Genomic DNA, 16,469 nt, shown 5'->3' on the forward strand with positions numbered 1-16,469 from the left:
TAAGGAGCAATTTGCTATGCTAGTAAGAGCGGATTGTATTGGCTGCACACAGAATATCTCCATGTCTAAACTGCTGTTAAAACAGAATTATCGGAGGGTGTGGCCGAACGAGCAGCGAAATGGCCGCCTAACTAGCGAGCTCGCCGGCTGCTTTACAAATCCTAAAATAATCCTGGCTGCTTCGGGTACTTAATGCCCGACTTCAAGTTCCACTGGCATCGCATGGTCTGAGGCGCGTCTACACCAAATTTCGAAGCCCTGACACGTATGCTGCTGCGTCTGCAAGACCCGGAGATCTGGACCGGGGAGGGGCCGTGCTGAGATCCGGAGGCGCTGGAGAGCAAGCCATGGTGCCTGGCATAAATCGAGACCGAGGAGGCACAGGCCTGGCCTCTCGTGTGGCGGGAAGACTGAAATCGACACAAAGCCTACACGCAAGGAGGTGGGGTAAGGCTACGACTCCCGCTGAAGGCTACATCCAGATAAATACTTTTAATGTGGGATTAGATCTCCCTTTCATGAACTAGCGGCTGGCCGGGAGAAATCGGCAGTGCAACGGGCTGCCATCTTGTACTAGGCTAGCTCGCCATGTAACCTGGCGAGAATGCGGCCGGGTGGAAGAAAACCACAAACTCCCAACAAAATAACTCCTTGAACATTGGGCATATATGTCATGTGTGAAGGCGACCTGACACAGGGCAGAAGAAGTCGGGGATACGCACTCTGAATCTGCGACATAAGACAGAGACCTGCATCGCACGCGCGAGAGCTAGAGGGCATGCACACTACGCTCGGGCGGGCTGGCACAGAGTCTATACATTAGCGATATGCGCGACGACCACATCTACCCAAGCGTGACAGGGGAAACTTTTGTCTCTAAAATGCCATTCTGAATGCATGTTTATTTGAGACACTGACTTCCACAGCACAACCCGTGCACCCGATCGGGCCCACGACCTTTATTCCGCCATAGCAGGCTGCCACAGATGCGCGTGCTGAGTGCCCCTAGCCTTGATGTCACTTTACACGCAACAACCTCGCCAGGCCGGTACATGAGATTGTGGTTCTCCCTGTGGCTGTGACGCTGGCCTGCAAGTCGCCCCAGTTGGCGACCTTGTGCATACAGGTAAGCATCACCGGAGGATAGTGCGTACTGTCTGCCTGACCAGTGCTACCTGATCTGTGCTGTACCCGCTCCACGATCCTGGGCCATTAGATATTGTGAAGTCAGGCTTGCTGTGGACTTAGTTAGGTTAGTCTTTGTCCACAGCCACCATCGTATCATGGGTAAAGGCGAAAGGCGGAACAAGAACTCATGGCTACAGGGGGGTCGTCACAAGAGACTCCTCCAGAATTAGATGTCACAGCGCTTATGCTTGAGGTACGATCAAGCCTCAAAAGTATAGACGCCAAGCTGGATGCCATGACGGCACAACTTGAAAATGTATGATCCCTAGTTGCCACGCACGAAACACGGCTAGATAGCCTTGAAAATCGACAAACGGAGTGCAGTGAGTTTCAGCGTGAGACCAAAACGCACATTACCAACATGGAAAATAAAATGGAGTCTCTGTGCGCCAAGGTGGATGATTTAGAGGCACGCTCTCGAAGATGCAACATTCGGGTCACGGGAATTCCGGAGACCACAGCGATGGGGAAAATGGTAGTCTTCATTACTGAACTCCTGCATGACATCTTTGACCCGAGCCTCTCTCCAGTGTTCACTGTGGAGCGGGCGCACAGAACACTAGGGAAGAAACCGCCCATTGGGGGCACGCCGAGACCGATCGTGGTGAAACTGCTCAACTACCAAGACAGACTTGATATTGCGTTTGGCAAGCACAAAGGGAATAATCTTTCTTTCTATCCGGATTTCACGCCACTGGTGCAGGCGGCCCGCAAAGAGTTCTTGCCAGCCAAGAAGCTGCTGCTCCAGGCTGAGATCCCATACTCCCTCCTATACCCTGCGAAACTAAGGGTCATGAACGAAGGCACAGCGCACCACTCCCTCAATGCCAGACCTGCTCTAAAATTTGCAACCTGATTGGGGGGTTGGTGTGGGAGGGGGGACGTCTGGGGAACGGGGAAGTTTGGTGAGTTGTCAGTGCAATATGAACAAGAATCATTGGTTTGATGTACAATGTTCTAATATGGGTCAATCAGAATTTACATTCCATTCTTTAGACAGAGGACGATGGGTGTGACAAAAGTTCTAACATGGAACATTAGAGGCCTAAATGATGGCAGAAAGTCTAGGTTGATGCACAGCTATTTACTAAGGCATAACATTGACATTTGTTTCTTACAAGAGACACACATTAACTCCACGGCCTCTCCCAGGCTCGAACATTCAAGATGGGGGTCCTCATACTCTGCTATATTCTCTAATTATGCCAGAGGAGTAGCGATACTGGTGCGCAGAGGTATTGACTGGAGAGAACACACGGTGATAAGTGACAAGGATGGCAGATATGTGGTGTTACATGGAACCCTACTTGGCAAAAATGTGATATTAGCTGCTTTGTATGGGCCGAATGTGGACGACCCAGAGTTTTTCAGGGAGGTGTGGGCACAGATCACAATTCTAGACTGCCCTACGGTCATTTGGGGAGGTGATTTTAATGTGGTTCTTGATGACTCATTGGACACACCAGGTGCATCCAGGTAGTTGCATCCACACGCCAGTCAGGCATTGCGAGACATAATGAATGAAGGTTCTTTAGTAGATATTTGGAGATCCCGAAACGCACACACTAGGCTAGGAACATGTATTTCTGCACACCATGCAGCCTGGTCTCGATTGGATTTTTGGTTGGTTTCTCAAGACGTAGCCATTTGGACTGTTGATATTGGAATTTTGGCCCGCTCCCTTTCCGACCATGCTTCCTGCCTACTAGAACTAGAAATCCCCGGGGCCCCTACGAGGGCCTTCACCTGGCGCCTCCCGCCACATGCGCTACAAGATGCAGCCTTCACTGAAGAGATAAGACAAGACATAAAAGACTACTTCACTAACAATGTAGGATCCGTCACCACTGAAGCAGTTCTATGGGACTCCTTTAAAGTGGTCATAAGGGGTCAATGCATAGCACGCATGGCGGGGGTCTTGAAGGCCATCAGAAACACCATAGCCGGGTTGGAGGGCGAGCTCAAAACACTTGAGCAATCTTTCTGCGCCGACCCTACACCAGACACAGCCTCAAAAATTAAAACTAAACTACTAGACTTCACCGAGGAAGCCCAGCGCGAGCTAAAGTTCTTGGGTAAACAGGCTGAGGCACGTAGATATGGTGAAGGAGACGGACCTAGTCGAACCCTAGCTAGAATGATCAACTTCTCTGCACCACCCACACATGTGCACACCATTCTTGACGTTGATGGGGTCTTGACAACGGGGCAAAATGAGATACTACAGGCGTTCACTACATACTATTCCAATTTGTATAAGTCCTCGCACGCTGCGCTACAAGATGCTCTTGCGTCTTATCTGGAGTCCATAGCGCTTGTGTGGTTTAACAACACACATAGGCAATATATGGACCACCCTGTGACAGTCCAAGACATAGCCAGGACCATCAAAGCTCTTCCGCTTAATAAGGTCCAGGGACAGATGGCCTTACCGCAGCATTCTACAAAACCTATGTGGATGAGCTTGCCCCGCGGCTACATGAGGTGTTTGCTGAGGCACTAGAGGTGGGGACGCTGCCTGAATCTATGAGGGAAGCTCTAGTCATAACATTGCTAAAACCAGATGAAGACGACCAATGCCTTGACTCATACAGACCCTTATCATTGATTAATGTGGACGTGAAAATCTATGCGAAAATAATAGCAGACCGTTTACAACCTTTGCTCCCAATGGTGGCCCTCCCGGACCAATCAGGTTTTATACCTGGCTGTGCAACCACACACAACCTAAGAACTGTGTTCTCAGTACTGCATTATTTGCATCCAGATGTACAAGCAGCAGTGATATTACTAGATGCCACAAAGGCATTCGACTCTCTTGAATGGCCCTATCTCTTTACCATTCTGGAGCGTATGGGATTCAGCCTGTTGTTCATAAATCAAATTCGCTTACTCTACATTGATCCTACGGCCAGAGTGAGAGTAAATGGCATGATATCAGACCCGTTCACTATTTCCAGGGGTACAAGACAGGGGTGCCCCTTGTCCCCTTTACTATTTGCAATTGCCATGGAGCCATTAGCAGCCAGAATTAGGCAACATCATACCGCCAGGGTTATAGGGCTTAGCTCCAGAAGCTTGCTGATCTCGCTATACGCTGACGTTGTCACTCTCTACGTGCACAACCCAGCTGAAAACCTGAATCCACTATTGAGGGAATTTGTTAAATTCGGGGGACTGTCCGGTGTTAATATAAATTGGTCTAAGTCGGTAATGTTCCCACTAACCTATAATACTTCTGAAGTGCATTCTGATTACCCTTTGAGATGGGAGGCTGATGAGGTTAAATACCTAGGCATTTGGATCAGCCGAAATCTCCAAGACCTATGGACCCTAAATTTTGGAAGGGCAGTGTCCTGGCTTGAAAGTAAGGTGGCAATATGGTCGAAACTCCCTTTATCTCTGGCTGGTAGAATTGCACTTGCGAAAATGATTCCTCTATCTTTTCGCAAACATTCCCATCCCACTAACACAATGTTTTTTCACTTGTCTGCGTTCTCACTTACTGTCCTTGGTGTGGGCTGGGAGCCAGGCTAGACTCTCGTGGGCACTATTAACACTGCCGCTGCGACAGGGGGGCATGGGTGCCCCAGACATGCAACTATACGCGCTGTGCCCACAGGCCCAATACCTGCACTTCTGGGCTTATCCCACACCTTACCAGCCACATGTGGCGGTTGAGCTGGACACGGTGGCTCCACTGCCCTGAAGTGTTGCCTTATATCGCAAAACTCCCAGGCCAACAAGGGATATTGACTCTGCTAACATGCTTCTCTGGGCGTGACGCGAGTTGCAGAGGCGAGCGGCCCTACAACTGTTATAAGCACCTGCGAGCCCCCTCAAACAGAACCCCATGCTCCCCTGCCTGGAAGAAGGAGGAGGAGATGTCTCCATTGCTGGATCTAAGCTGTACACATTCGCAGATTTGTACCCTGAGGGTATATTTTTAGATCTGCAACTCTCGGAGGAGTCAGCCCTGGTCTTTTGGGGACGCGTTCACATATCACAAACTTAAAAACTGCATGCAAGGCGATGTGGGACCAGTTGCCGGAGGAACCGCCACACCTAAACGCACTCCAGAACATACTAGCGAGGGCAACCAGGAAGAAACTAGTATCACGCTTATACAACTCCATGCAAGAGCAGTCCCCTATTGTGGTGCCTAAATCTCTACAATTGTGGAATGAAGAACTTGCGACGCCCTTAACTGACGACCAGTGGTCATTTTGTTGTAGACAACTACTGGAACTCTCCCCAAACTACAAACTTCGTTTAATTCACTTTAAGTTTCTACACAGGTTTTACCGCACACCACTGGCTCTACACCGTATGGGTATTAGAGAAGATGATAAATGCTGGAGATGTGGGGCGGAGGGAGCTTCCTTTTTACATGTAGCTTGGAACGGTTCGGCTCTATCTGAGTACTGGTCGGAGATTTTTGTAGCTATAAACCAAATTCTGAATAGAGCAGATTGTCCTTCCCCGCTCCTTGGTATCCTAGGATGGGTGGCAAATACGGAGCCCAAAAGTCGTAAATTGCATGCTTTGCTGTTATTATATGCTAAACGTCAAGTGGCTATGAAATGGTGACGCAGAATTCGGCCTAAGTTTGCGGACTGGCTGTCAGATGTGGCATATGGCCACACGCAGCTGGGAACATATTGGGATCTGATGCCGACTGCCTCACGGCCACGGGACATCAGGGAGCCGTTCTTGCAATGATCACGAAACAGAGCGGAGTCCCCCCTGTCTGAGCCTGGTGACGTAGTAGAGGGGTGAGGTATTGGGATTATCCTATATTAATATCTATACAACTGTACCATCTATGAATAATGTGCCCCGTTCCAGCCCAATCTGGGCAGACGATGTGTTAAACACTCACCTGTGTCTGTATGTAGAGATGTAAGATTTATCCACCACTTTATGTATTGACTCCATATGATATGTTCCTTTATCAGAATATTCCTAACTCTGTACAAAATGCTGAGATTGGTAGATTTGTTTCATCTGTGTACTGACAGTAGCCTGTTTTACTAGTTTGTTGAAAAAAATTCCAATCCTTCATCAAGGAGCAGCGGCAGAATCCACACTGCTTGTCTTATTTGTACATACAAATGTCGATATAATATGTATCTGCTGTCTATTTATTAAAGATTGCATAGTAAATCAATTTAAAAAAAAAACAGAATTATCTAGCCCTATGTAAAAGGCGAAGAGAAGGTTTAGTGATTGAGAAGGTGTCCAGCGATCTTCCATTAGTAACAACGAATTCAATGGCGCCCTGTCTTTTGTTTCCACTCAAACATTCGCAAAGATTTTACTGGCGAGGTTGAGGTTTAGGTTTATACAGACTCTGCCCTTGAACCGTGCCCCTGTGACTCGTGTTCAGTGTAGTCTACACTGCACTTTTTTCTGTAAGTTATATGATGCATCCAAAAAAAATTCCTAATCCCGCTGTTAAGGTCTATAAACATATAAACATTAAAAGGTGCAAACCTGAACTGTTTTACTTATAGCTCTTACAAACTGAATATATTCGTCTAATGATTTATAAATGTATCTATGCAGAAGTGAGAATGAGAAGCCTAGTGGGGAAATAGTATTTTATTGCAACAAGTGTTGATGATTGCATGCAATTTTATGTTATATGTCATATGCCCATATCCGTAAAAATATTTCTCTAGCCATATTTCTATTGATGGATGGCTTGGTAGAGACTTTGATGAATATAAGCGCTCTGTCCACAGTCTTAACTACCTTTGCACATTGAACATCTTATTTTATAAAGTAGGTATTTTTGTATTCTATTTATTGAAGATGAGGTTTCTTTTATGATTGAGATACTCTATGGATATGCTATTTTTTAATAGGAGCAGATACTGTTATGTATTGTAATGTTTTTATTACAAATCATGATTATTCTGATTCTCTAAATTGGGGTGGGGTTTTTATGGTGTTGTCTTTTTACTTGATTACTGTTTGTGTGCTGCATAAATAGTTTACACATTGCCTCTCAATTAAGTCTGACTGCTTTTATGCCAAGCTACCAGAGGTTTAAGCTCCGGTTAATTTAGTGTTTTTGTGGTTCAAAGTGGCAAGGATTGTGGCTGTTGCTTCAGAATGGTTTTCAGCCTGTGTTTCAAAAATCCAGTTTCTCACAAAAACTCTATGCAAGCCTGAGAAAATCAGAATTAGAGATGAGCAATTAATCAATGTTTTGTGTCACAGTATTACTTCCAGATGGTAGGCCACATGTCAACATCCAGCCAGGTGTGCACTAAGTACAATCAGGGGTTAGCGTGTTGAAATAGCTTCTCACTGTTCTTGCACCTAACTTGCTTAATTGTTAGTGATGACCAGGTTATTCTCTTTGAAAGATCTGACTGTAATTGACAATCCGAACCTAAGGAAGGCCGCTTTCCCTCCCTGTGCCTGACACCTAACAAGACCGCGATATTCAACTAGGGGCAACCCGGTATTCCTAGGAACCTAGGTATTATCATTGTGTGCATATGTACAGTGGTTCCTTTTGATTCATTTTACACCTAAGATCACACATTTTTTTATGTTCGTTATTAAGAGCATATAGTGTCAATGTGTATAAGAACATAAACCGTTAAAGTGAAAGCAAATCATTGACCTCTGAAACAATTTCACAAAGGAAAGGATCATAATAATGACTCCATGCTTGAACTTCAGCATACAAATTTAAGGTGTGATGCCTTTAGGCGCAGTGATTAAGTGAAGTGAATAATTGAGAACATGCGAAAATAGGCAACATAACAAGAAAAAAAGATGTTGGTTGTCATCAAAATTAGAATACAGTAGTTTGGAGTATGGACATAGATTTTCACTCTTGCGTTGTGTCTGATATGACTACGGTCCAAAACCACATTTAAAGAGGTTCATCTTGATGAAGTGTCACAAGACACTTTGGTTTTTTAACAAATTTGTTTATTGAAGAACAAAAGGAAAAACAAAAAAGACATACAAAGTATACAAAAGCAATTACATGTCCACTGTTACATAAGGAATCAAGAGTTCAATAGCCATTGGTCAAAGGTGATGATCCAGAGTAGGCAACACAGTATCAATCAAAAAAAAGCAATCCTCAGCTCCAATACATTTTCTATATAGCCCCTTCAGCTATCATAGCACATGAAAAAGCGACCACCCTGTCCAAGTACAGTGCAAACCCATGGGGCCTCGAGGACCCAAGGAGGGGGGCCCTCATGCATACACAGGGAACTACCACGCTCCTCATCACCTGTCAGTCAGTGATTCCTCCATCGCTGCCCACAAGGCCTGCAGTAGGGTTCAGTCCATAGGGGCATGTCAGCACCTGCCGCACAAATCTGTCAATCACTGTTATTTGTGTAGAGCAGCACTGTCAACCCCTAAGGGTGTCTGTGCGCTGGGGGTGCAGCGTCTCCAACGAAAAACCAGGCCTTCAGTCTCTTTCTGAAGTCCGCCACGGAGGGTGCTGTCAGGTGGTGGAGGGGCAGGTTGTCCAGGTCTTGGCTGAGATGTAGGAGAAGGAACGGTGCAATCAGGTTATACACCTACTACTCAAGGTTTGACTTACACTCTGGATCCATAGAAACAGAATACATACAACTGTTATTAAAAATAAAAAAAAACAAGCGCCCCAACAGTGTTACAAATTAGTATGAGGTCCAAATGTTAAGGACTTGTTCTTCAAAACAAAAGTATAATTTATTGTCTGTAAAGGAACTTATGGTCTTCAGTGCATTCAAAAGTTCACAATGTCTTTCTTCATAAACAGCCAGCACGTGTGTTGTCACACAGTGACTCTGTTTGCAGAGGGAGCGTGCATTGAGCAGCATGCATTGGAGCTGTTCTGGGTTGTTCGTAGTCTCTGCGGTGAGGTGGCGCTGGTGTCAGTGTGGGCAGGTGATCCACAGTCTCAGGAGAAGCGGCAGGGGTGGCAGGTGAAGGGTCCTTTGGTCGACTGTGAGGAGGACATGAAGCAGCTGTTGCGGTGTCCGGTGTCCAGGGCCAGGAACTCCTTGGTGGTGTCGCGGCGGATGGTTGAAGGACCAGGTGTCCTGGCGCTGACTGTGGTCCAGGTGCAGACGGACTTGCCTTTGGCATGCCGGTGGTGTGCCTGCTGCATTGCCCCCCTGCAGCCTCTATTATAAGTCTTGGGATTTGGGAGGGGCCAAGGGAAGACTGACGAGCAAGAGCAGCGGAAAAAGTGGCATCAGGAAGAAAACAATGTAATGCAGGCAGTTTCTAGGCACAAGAGGCAGGCCGGTAGAGATGCGGCTGGGGAACTGTGACTCGGCCGAAAGGTCAGGAACGTATGTAAAAGGGATTCCACCCTTTATCAAAATGAAGCCTTGTGTCGTACACCGTGACAATCTAACTTTCCATGGCATATAGATCTCAAATTTTAGCACACCAAAGGGTTATTTATGGTGGGGCCTCTGGGCCTTTCCTAGGAAAGCAAAGACTAATTTATCGGCAAGGAAACCGTGTTTGATGAATTTGCCCGAAGGAGAGTGAAGCGGTAAGAGGCCCTCCTTGCCTAGCGCTCCTAAAAGAGCTTGGATGGGATGGGGTTCAAGCAAAATTTTCAGGATCTCAGAGATTTGTGTGGACATTTGTTTCTAGAAATCAGCCACCACGGCGCACTCCCACCGCCCATTTAACGTAGCACAGTAAACCAGCAGGATGGTATGGATTCCAATAACGTTATTCTAAGATGATACATCATGCCACAAGTTTGCTCGATTCATAAGAGAAGTGAAGTGTGACTAATTCACCTGCCGCTCATAAACAAAACAGAGGACCCTCAGCCCTGCTCGAATTGTGATCCATGGTTGTGCAGATTGTGCCATGTTATGGGGAACCATCCAATTACAACAGAGTCTGTAATTTGACCTCCACCTTGGATGAGTGTCCAGGAACAATGTATGCTACACCCACGTTCCTTGAGACATCCTGAGTTATCCAGACCCAGAATTACCAACAGCAACATCCTGGAATGTTGTGCATGTTCTAGTTGGGGATGGGTTTTCAAATAAATCCTTGTTTTTTATAGTATTTGGCATAAGTCAAAAATACTATGAATAAGTTAGAATGAGTTAGACGCTGAACATTCCAAATAACTCTTCTGATTTCTATGTGTTCTTCATTTTTAGGGTGCCTTTAGTCGTCTTGATCCCACAGGCGCATTCGAGGGAACAATGAAAGAGGATATTCCGTGTGGACGTTTGGGAACCCCTGAAGAAATTGCCAATCTGACTGCTTATCTCTGCAGTGACTATGCAAGCTGGGTTTCTGGAGCAGTACGTATCCATGTTCGTTGTCATTCAAGGTCATAAATCACTAGGAAGTTAATCCAAACAAATTGTATTTTTTTCCAAAATAATTTCTTTCTTAAAAAAACATTTTACTTCATGAGAAATTTTATTTCAGATCAACATGTTTTCTTTTGTTGTGTTTTTTTGCTTTCCTGATGTAAAGCACTCTGATACCCAGAAGGGTCATGTTAGTGCTATATAAAATTCAATTTGTAAGAAAATGCAGTACTAAATCAGTGAAGATGTCTGTTCTGTGAACGTACAAAGATGGATATTTAGGGCCTCATTAGGATGACGATGGCCGCGGCGGATTCACCGCCGCAGCCACAGAAAACGCCCACAGCCAGATTAGGATGGCGGTGAAATTGCGGTGGGACCAGCGGCGGACGGCAGGTCCGTCCGCCGCTGATCCGCCGGTTTTGGAGGGCTATTTGGTGGCGGTGTCTGCAAGACACAGTCAGCCAAATTAGGAAGCATGTGTAAACATGCTTTTCCGCTGCGTTTTTTCCGCCGTGGAAAAGCATGTGGACCTTTGCTTCTGGAGGCCCCTTGCGGGCCCCCAGGGTGAAGGGAGGGTGGGGGTGCACATGGGTGGTACCTATGATAACCCCCTGCATTTGCATGCAAAAAGCGTTGGGTACCGCGCGTTGCCTGCCGCTTTGTGCATGCAAATGCAATGCATGCATTTTTAACATTTCGGCGGGTGCTGCTTGAAGCAGTACCCGCCGCAATGTTAAGGATACAGGATGTGACCACCAGGGTGGCAGTCACATCCTAATTGGCATGGAGGGATCGCCGCTGCCCTTGCGGACAGTCCCTCCACCTCGGGGGTGGCGGACGGACGCAGGTCCGTCCCCCATCCTAATGAGGCCCATAGTGTGGTACTGGTACAAGTGCAGTTTTGTCTCCTCAGTCATAGCACATTTAGTGCATAAATGTGTGTGTATGGGTTACACTGGTTCAAAGTTTATTAGGACAATCACTGTGCACCCAAATCCACATGCATCCTAAGCACGTGTTCACTTTCAGGATGTGAATGCAGCCTGTGTAAGGCCATGCATTCATTTGATAGTGTGCATACACCTATGTCCCAAAAGTGCAGCAGAAAGAGAGCACTTCAAGTGCACTGTTTGCACTTGTGTATTTGGAATGTGGTGAGGGGACGTGGTGCATTTTCCATAACCGATGTGTCCTTATGTTCAGGTGTAGTTTTTTTTTCCACGTGTTAACTTCCATTAAAGCTCTGCATTCACTGACAAAATGTACAGGATGGGTGATTGCAACAAGACTTATGTATTTTAAACGCATGGCTGTGTAGTGTGGTGAGCGGCACGGAAACAGGTACCGGAGGCAAATGAAGGCTGGAACAGCCGTATTTATTTCTAGAAGTAGCATAAGAAGTTACAGGACCCACGGCGCAGAGAACTGCCCAAGTGGGAGACGAGGCTAGCAATGAATGAGCCTCTATCAACAAGATTCTAAAAGGGAATGGAGGATGGAAAAGGAACACATGGATTAAAGGGGTAGGGGACATAATAAATATGCAAGAAAGCAATAAAGCAAAAGAAAGACAATGTGAGAATACTACAGGCTGCTTTACTTAATTGAGGAATAAGTCTGCAGCGCCTACTATAAGCAGGCAAGACACGTATATGTGTTTTAAATACATTTTATTCACGGCACAAGATCTAAGAAAAACAGTGAGGATTATTGACTATTTAGCATGTGAAATTGACGAAGATGTCAAAGGAATTGACGTCGCAATAAGTAGTTATGGGGCACACGCATCAAGCATTTTTGGAGTCGCAAACGGTGCGATTCCTTAAAATCGTCCGTTTGCGATTCCAAAAATGCTTTTTGGAATGCATCAAGCATTTTTAGAAATCGCAACATTTTTGCGATTTCTAAAAATGCGATTTCTTTTAGGAAATCGTAAATTTGCGATTTCTTAAAAGCAATGCATGATTACTTTTATAATTGCGAATTCGCAATTAGGGTGTCAAATTTACCGAGTGGTTGAACCATTCGGTAAATTTGCAAAAAGTGTTAAAAACGCTGCAAAAGCATTTTTTACACATTCATGTTACGGACACACATGTCCTTAGGACATGTGTGTGTGCAACATGATGCGAAAACAACATTTCATGGGTGCAGGGGGGGTCATTTGAACCCCCCTCTCCACCCTTGAAATGCAATCAGGATTTGCGATTAGCAAAGTGCGAATTCGCAATTCCCATTCATTCCTATGGGTATTTTAGCCCATAGGAATGAATGGGAATTGCGAATTCGCACTTTGCTAATCGCATAATATTTGAGAATCGGTAAAAATTGCGATTTTTACCGATTCTCAAATATTTTGCGAAAATGTACATGCATCCCATTTTGCATTTCCTAATTTGCGATTCCCTAAAAATCTCAAATTAGGAAGTGCAAAATGAAACAATGATGCATGTGGGCCTAAGTCCTTATAATATTGACCACTTGAATCTGATCGAAATTTTACAAAAAAACCCATTTCACATAATCACGCAGAATGTAAATGTTTTACTTTCTATTTCCACATATCTATGCAGGCGCGCAACACCCATTGGACTCACCGGGCTTCAGCCCCCCCCCGTCGTGTGTGGCAGCCCGGGATGAGACAGATCCCGGGCACACACAGAGCCGCACCCGAACGTTTCACAGGTCTTTAGAAGACCATTTGAATGTTAATTAGGCCCTGCAGTTGTTTCACCCCTTTTAAGAGCCCCTGCAGCTCCACTCTGCCAACTGATTAAAGGTTCAGCCGCCCCCGAAATTTTTTCTTAGCCCCCCCGAAATTCGGCTCTAGTTTCGCCTCTGTATCTATGTGTAATCTAGATGGGAATTGGTATAACATGGAAGGAGTATTCAGAGAGTAAATACAATATGCCGCGAGTATGATTTTTTGGAACATTCAAACTTGGTGTTGCATTTTGGTTTTCAGCGGGTACATTTTATCCAGCTGCTAAACACAAAAACGCTGCACATTTGCAGTTTATTGGTCTATAAAAGGGTTGATGGTGTGAGGTTCTCTTTTACAAATCAGATAAAGAGATTCAAAGTAAACTCCGCCATGGACCTCTTTCACAAGTAAAGAGAATGCTTCCCCTGCGAGCCGGTATATTTTTAAAAAACGGATTCAGGGTATACACATAGTGTTTGGGCACTGGGTGACACCTCTCCTTCGGCCTCGGTAAGGAGAACAAAGCCCCCGCTCTAAAAAAGAAAGAGGGCAGACAGTCCTCCCGCTTCCAGCCTCGACTTCTCCCCTAAAGTAAGTGCAGTTGAAGGTGCGGGCAGTTTTTCAACCAGGATTTTATGAAGAGTAGTGCCACTAATACCGTATGTGCATATGTTGAAAAAAGATGTTCAAGCCAAACACAAAATAAGCTGCATCATTTCAAAAGTACAAACATAGGTGGTAAAGTTACAATCCATGGTATGGATTGGTACAAACGTTTTCACGAAACAGATACAATAATCGTTTGGGCATGCACTACATTTCATGATTGCAGATGTTCTAGAAGCAGCATCTCTTTCATTGCTCTCATGCGGGCAGCTCGATTTAAGTTTACGTTTATATTTCTTTTCCTAGATAATTCGAATGGACGGTGGAAAATATGTTTCGATGGCAGGGGAATTCAATGACCTAAAAAAGGTAATTTGTTTACAAAAAAATCCAAAAATGTAGCAGCTTTTAACAAAAACCATAGAATCTAATTTCACTTTATTTCTCCCTAATAGGTCACCAAGGAACAGTGGGATGTTATGGAATCAATGATCCGGAAGACAAAGGGCTCCTAAAACTTACACATGTTTTTGTGAGAACTGGATTTGAAGAGCTTGATGATACATTTCTTTAATCTAATGGTGCACTAATGTTAATATTGTCACTAACCCATTTAGGAATGCAAGTATATACATTTCTGACCTAGCAAATGTTATTACATTTAAGAAATGTTTCATGCCTAATGCAAATCAAGGTGTACACGTGCACTATCTCTCTCTCCTACTTTATCATCTTAGATTCCCGGGAGAGTTGCATCCTTACCCCTTGGTCTTCTGCACCACATTGGCCTCTGTTTATGTTGTCTGTATTTTCTTTAGTTTGGCCCATGTGTAGAATTATTTGTGTTCTAGCTCTGTGTGCCCGTTGAAATGCTGGAAGTGAATGTTCCATTAGGGTGAGGGAACACGTTAAAGATGAACAATCTGATTGGAAATACATTTGCAACGTGTAATGTTAAGTGTACATTAATCAGCTGTATAGAAAATCCTTTTCACAAGTTCGGTAATGGTGACAGTTTTTGCTAGAGAATATTGCTGCTGAGAATTTGTGAAAAAAAAGTCTGCCATTAAAAGGTTAGCTATGTTTACTATGTCATTTTTGTCTCGCCGAACAAGTGACATTTTACATTGTGGACTTAGTTAAATCTTGGCCGTCTGTCTTTTTTTATTATTTCACTAACTGGGTGCACACAAGGCAACAAATAAACAAATATGCACATACGCTTCTACAAACTGTAGGCTTAGATAAAAAAAACTTTTGTTACTACTTTTTAAATGTGAAATATCTTAGGGTTGCATATGGCAGAACTCCATTAAGCACATTGCCATTGAATGGCACCGCATACAATGCAGAGCTTTTAAAAAACTAAAGTAAACTTGCAATTTGGAGAGCAGCACACAGTTTTGCTGGACGAGAACGCTTTAGTTTTTTTGGGAACGGTCAATTAAACATTTTGCTCGCGGCATGTGTGCTGTAGATACACATTCTTTGTATACACCTGCCATCTAGTGTTGGGTCCTGATGTTTGCAAGTTGCTTTTCTTCGAATAAGTCTTTCCAGTCTTGAGGTAAGGTAACTGCTCCTTTCGATGGTAGTGTGCATGGGCATCAACACCATTGTTAGATTGTTTTATTCCGTAATCAGGTTCAGACGTCTATTCCTGCGCTCCGGGTCAAGAACCTTTCTTCGGGTACCCCTCCGGGCTCAATCCACTCTGTCGACGGTATTGTTTCTGTACTTGCTTCCCTGTTCTCCACGTATCGAATTGAGTGACAAACTCCATTTTCAATAGAAAACCTTGTGGGCTGCCGCCGGGCCAGGCCACGTCAGTCCAGCCTTGTGCTGATGGAACGGACTCCATTCCAATTTTGTCCTTGGTGCCACGCCAAATATCCTTGCACCAACCTACATCAAGTTTGTAACTTACGCCTGTCTCCGGAGCACTGGGGAAGGAAGACTCCAACGCTTGTAAGTTGTTTTGTTCTAAGAACACTCTACGCGATCGTCTGGCTCAACAAAGAGAGATGCAGCGCCAAAGCATCCAACACACTCCATATCTCTTCGGGGAAGGATCTAACCAAGAAGAGATCAACGCGCCTGCCGCAAAGGAAGAAGAGGCCGTCTCTGTTCCAGATTCCGAGCTCGAGATTGATCTGGAGTGGGAAGATGTGCCTGCGGGACAGGGTGCTGTGAGTACCGAAGACCCCTTGCCCCCTAAATCCTCTTCCAAAGCTCATAAGGCTACGGCACCACCTCTGCCTTCTGGCCAAGGTCGGCACCGAGACAATGTTTCCAACGCCCCGCCTTATGGCTCGGCACCGAAACAAACCGCAAGCCTTCCGAAATCGGCCAAAATTACCTTCAGATCCGAAATCAAGCTCCAAAGACAAATCTGGTTCGGAGCCAAAACCCTCCAATTCGAAACACAAACATGCTTCGGAGCGGAAACCCTCTGCTTCGAAACACAAACATTCTAAAGATAAGTCGATTTTTGGCGCCAAAATCCAAGGTCAAGGTTCTCGAGCCTCCAGAACCAATTTTAGACGTTCTAAGGCCAAATTGGATCCCAATAAAAAGAAAATTTTAATTAATCCTGATACTGGACATATTTTGGCTAAAACCCCAGCAAAATCACAAGCTTC

At 45.1% G+C, this 16,469-nt stretch overlaps 1 protein-coding gene across 1 annotated transcript in view; it reads left to right on the plus strand.

Annotated features, from left to right (window-relative positions):
- Window positions 1-14,910, plus strand: part of DECR1 (2,4-dienoyl-CoA reductase 1) — a 211,060-nt gene extending 196,150 nt beyond the window's left edge. Inside the window, exons 8-10 of the mRNA XM_086965977.1 lie at window positions 10,356-10,502; window positions 14,134-14,196; window positions 14,283-14,910. Coding sequence (XP_086822103.1) covers window positions 10,356-10,502; window positions 14,134-14,196; window positions 14,283-14,342 — 270 coding nt within the window. The 3' untranslated portion in view covers window positions 14,343-14,910. The remainder of the gene's footprint in view (window positions 1-10,355; window positions 10,503-14,133; window positions 14,197-14,282) is intronic.
- The last annotated feature ends 1,559 nt before the right edge of the window (window positions 14,911-16,469 follow it).

The sequence above is a fragment of the Lissotriton vulgaris genome, chromosome 4_1 (assembly GCF_964263255.1).
Source record: "Lissotriton vulgaris chromosome 4_1, aLisVul1.2, whole genome shotgun sequence".
Lineage (NCBI taxonomy): Eukaryota > Metazoa > Chordata > Amphibia > Caudata > Salamandridae > Lissotriton > Lissotriton vulgaris.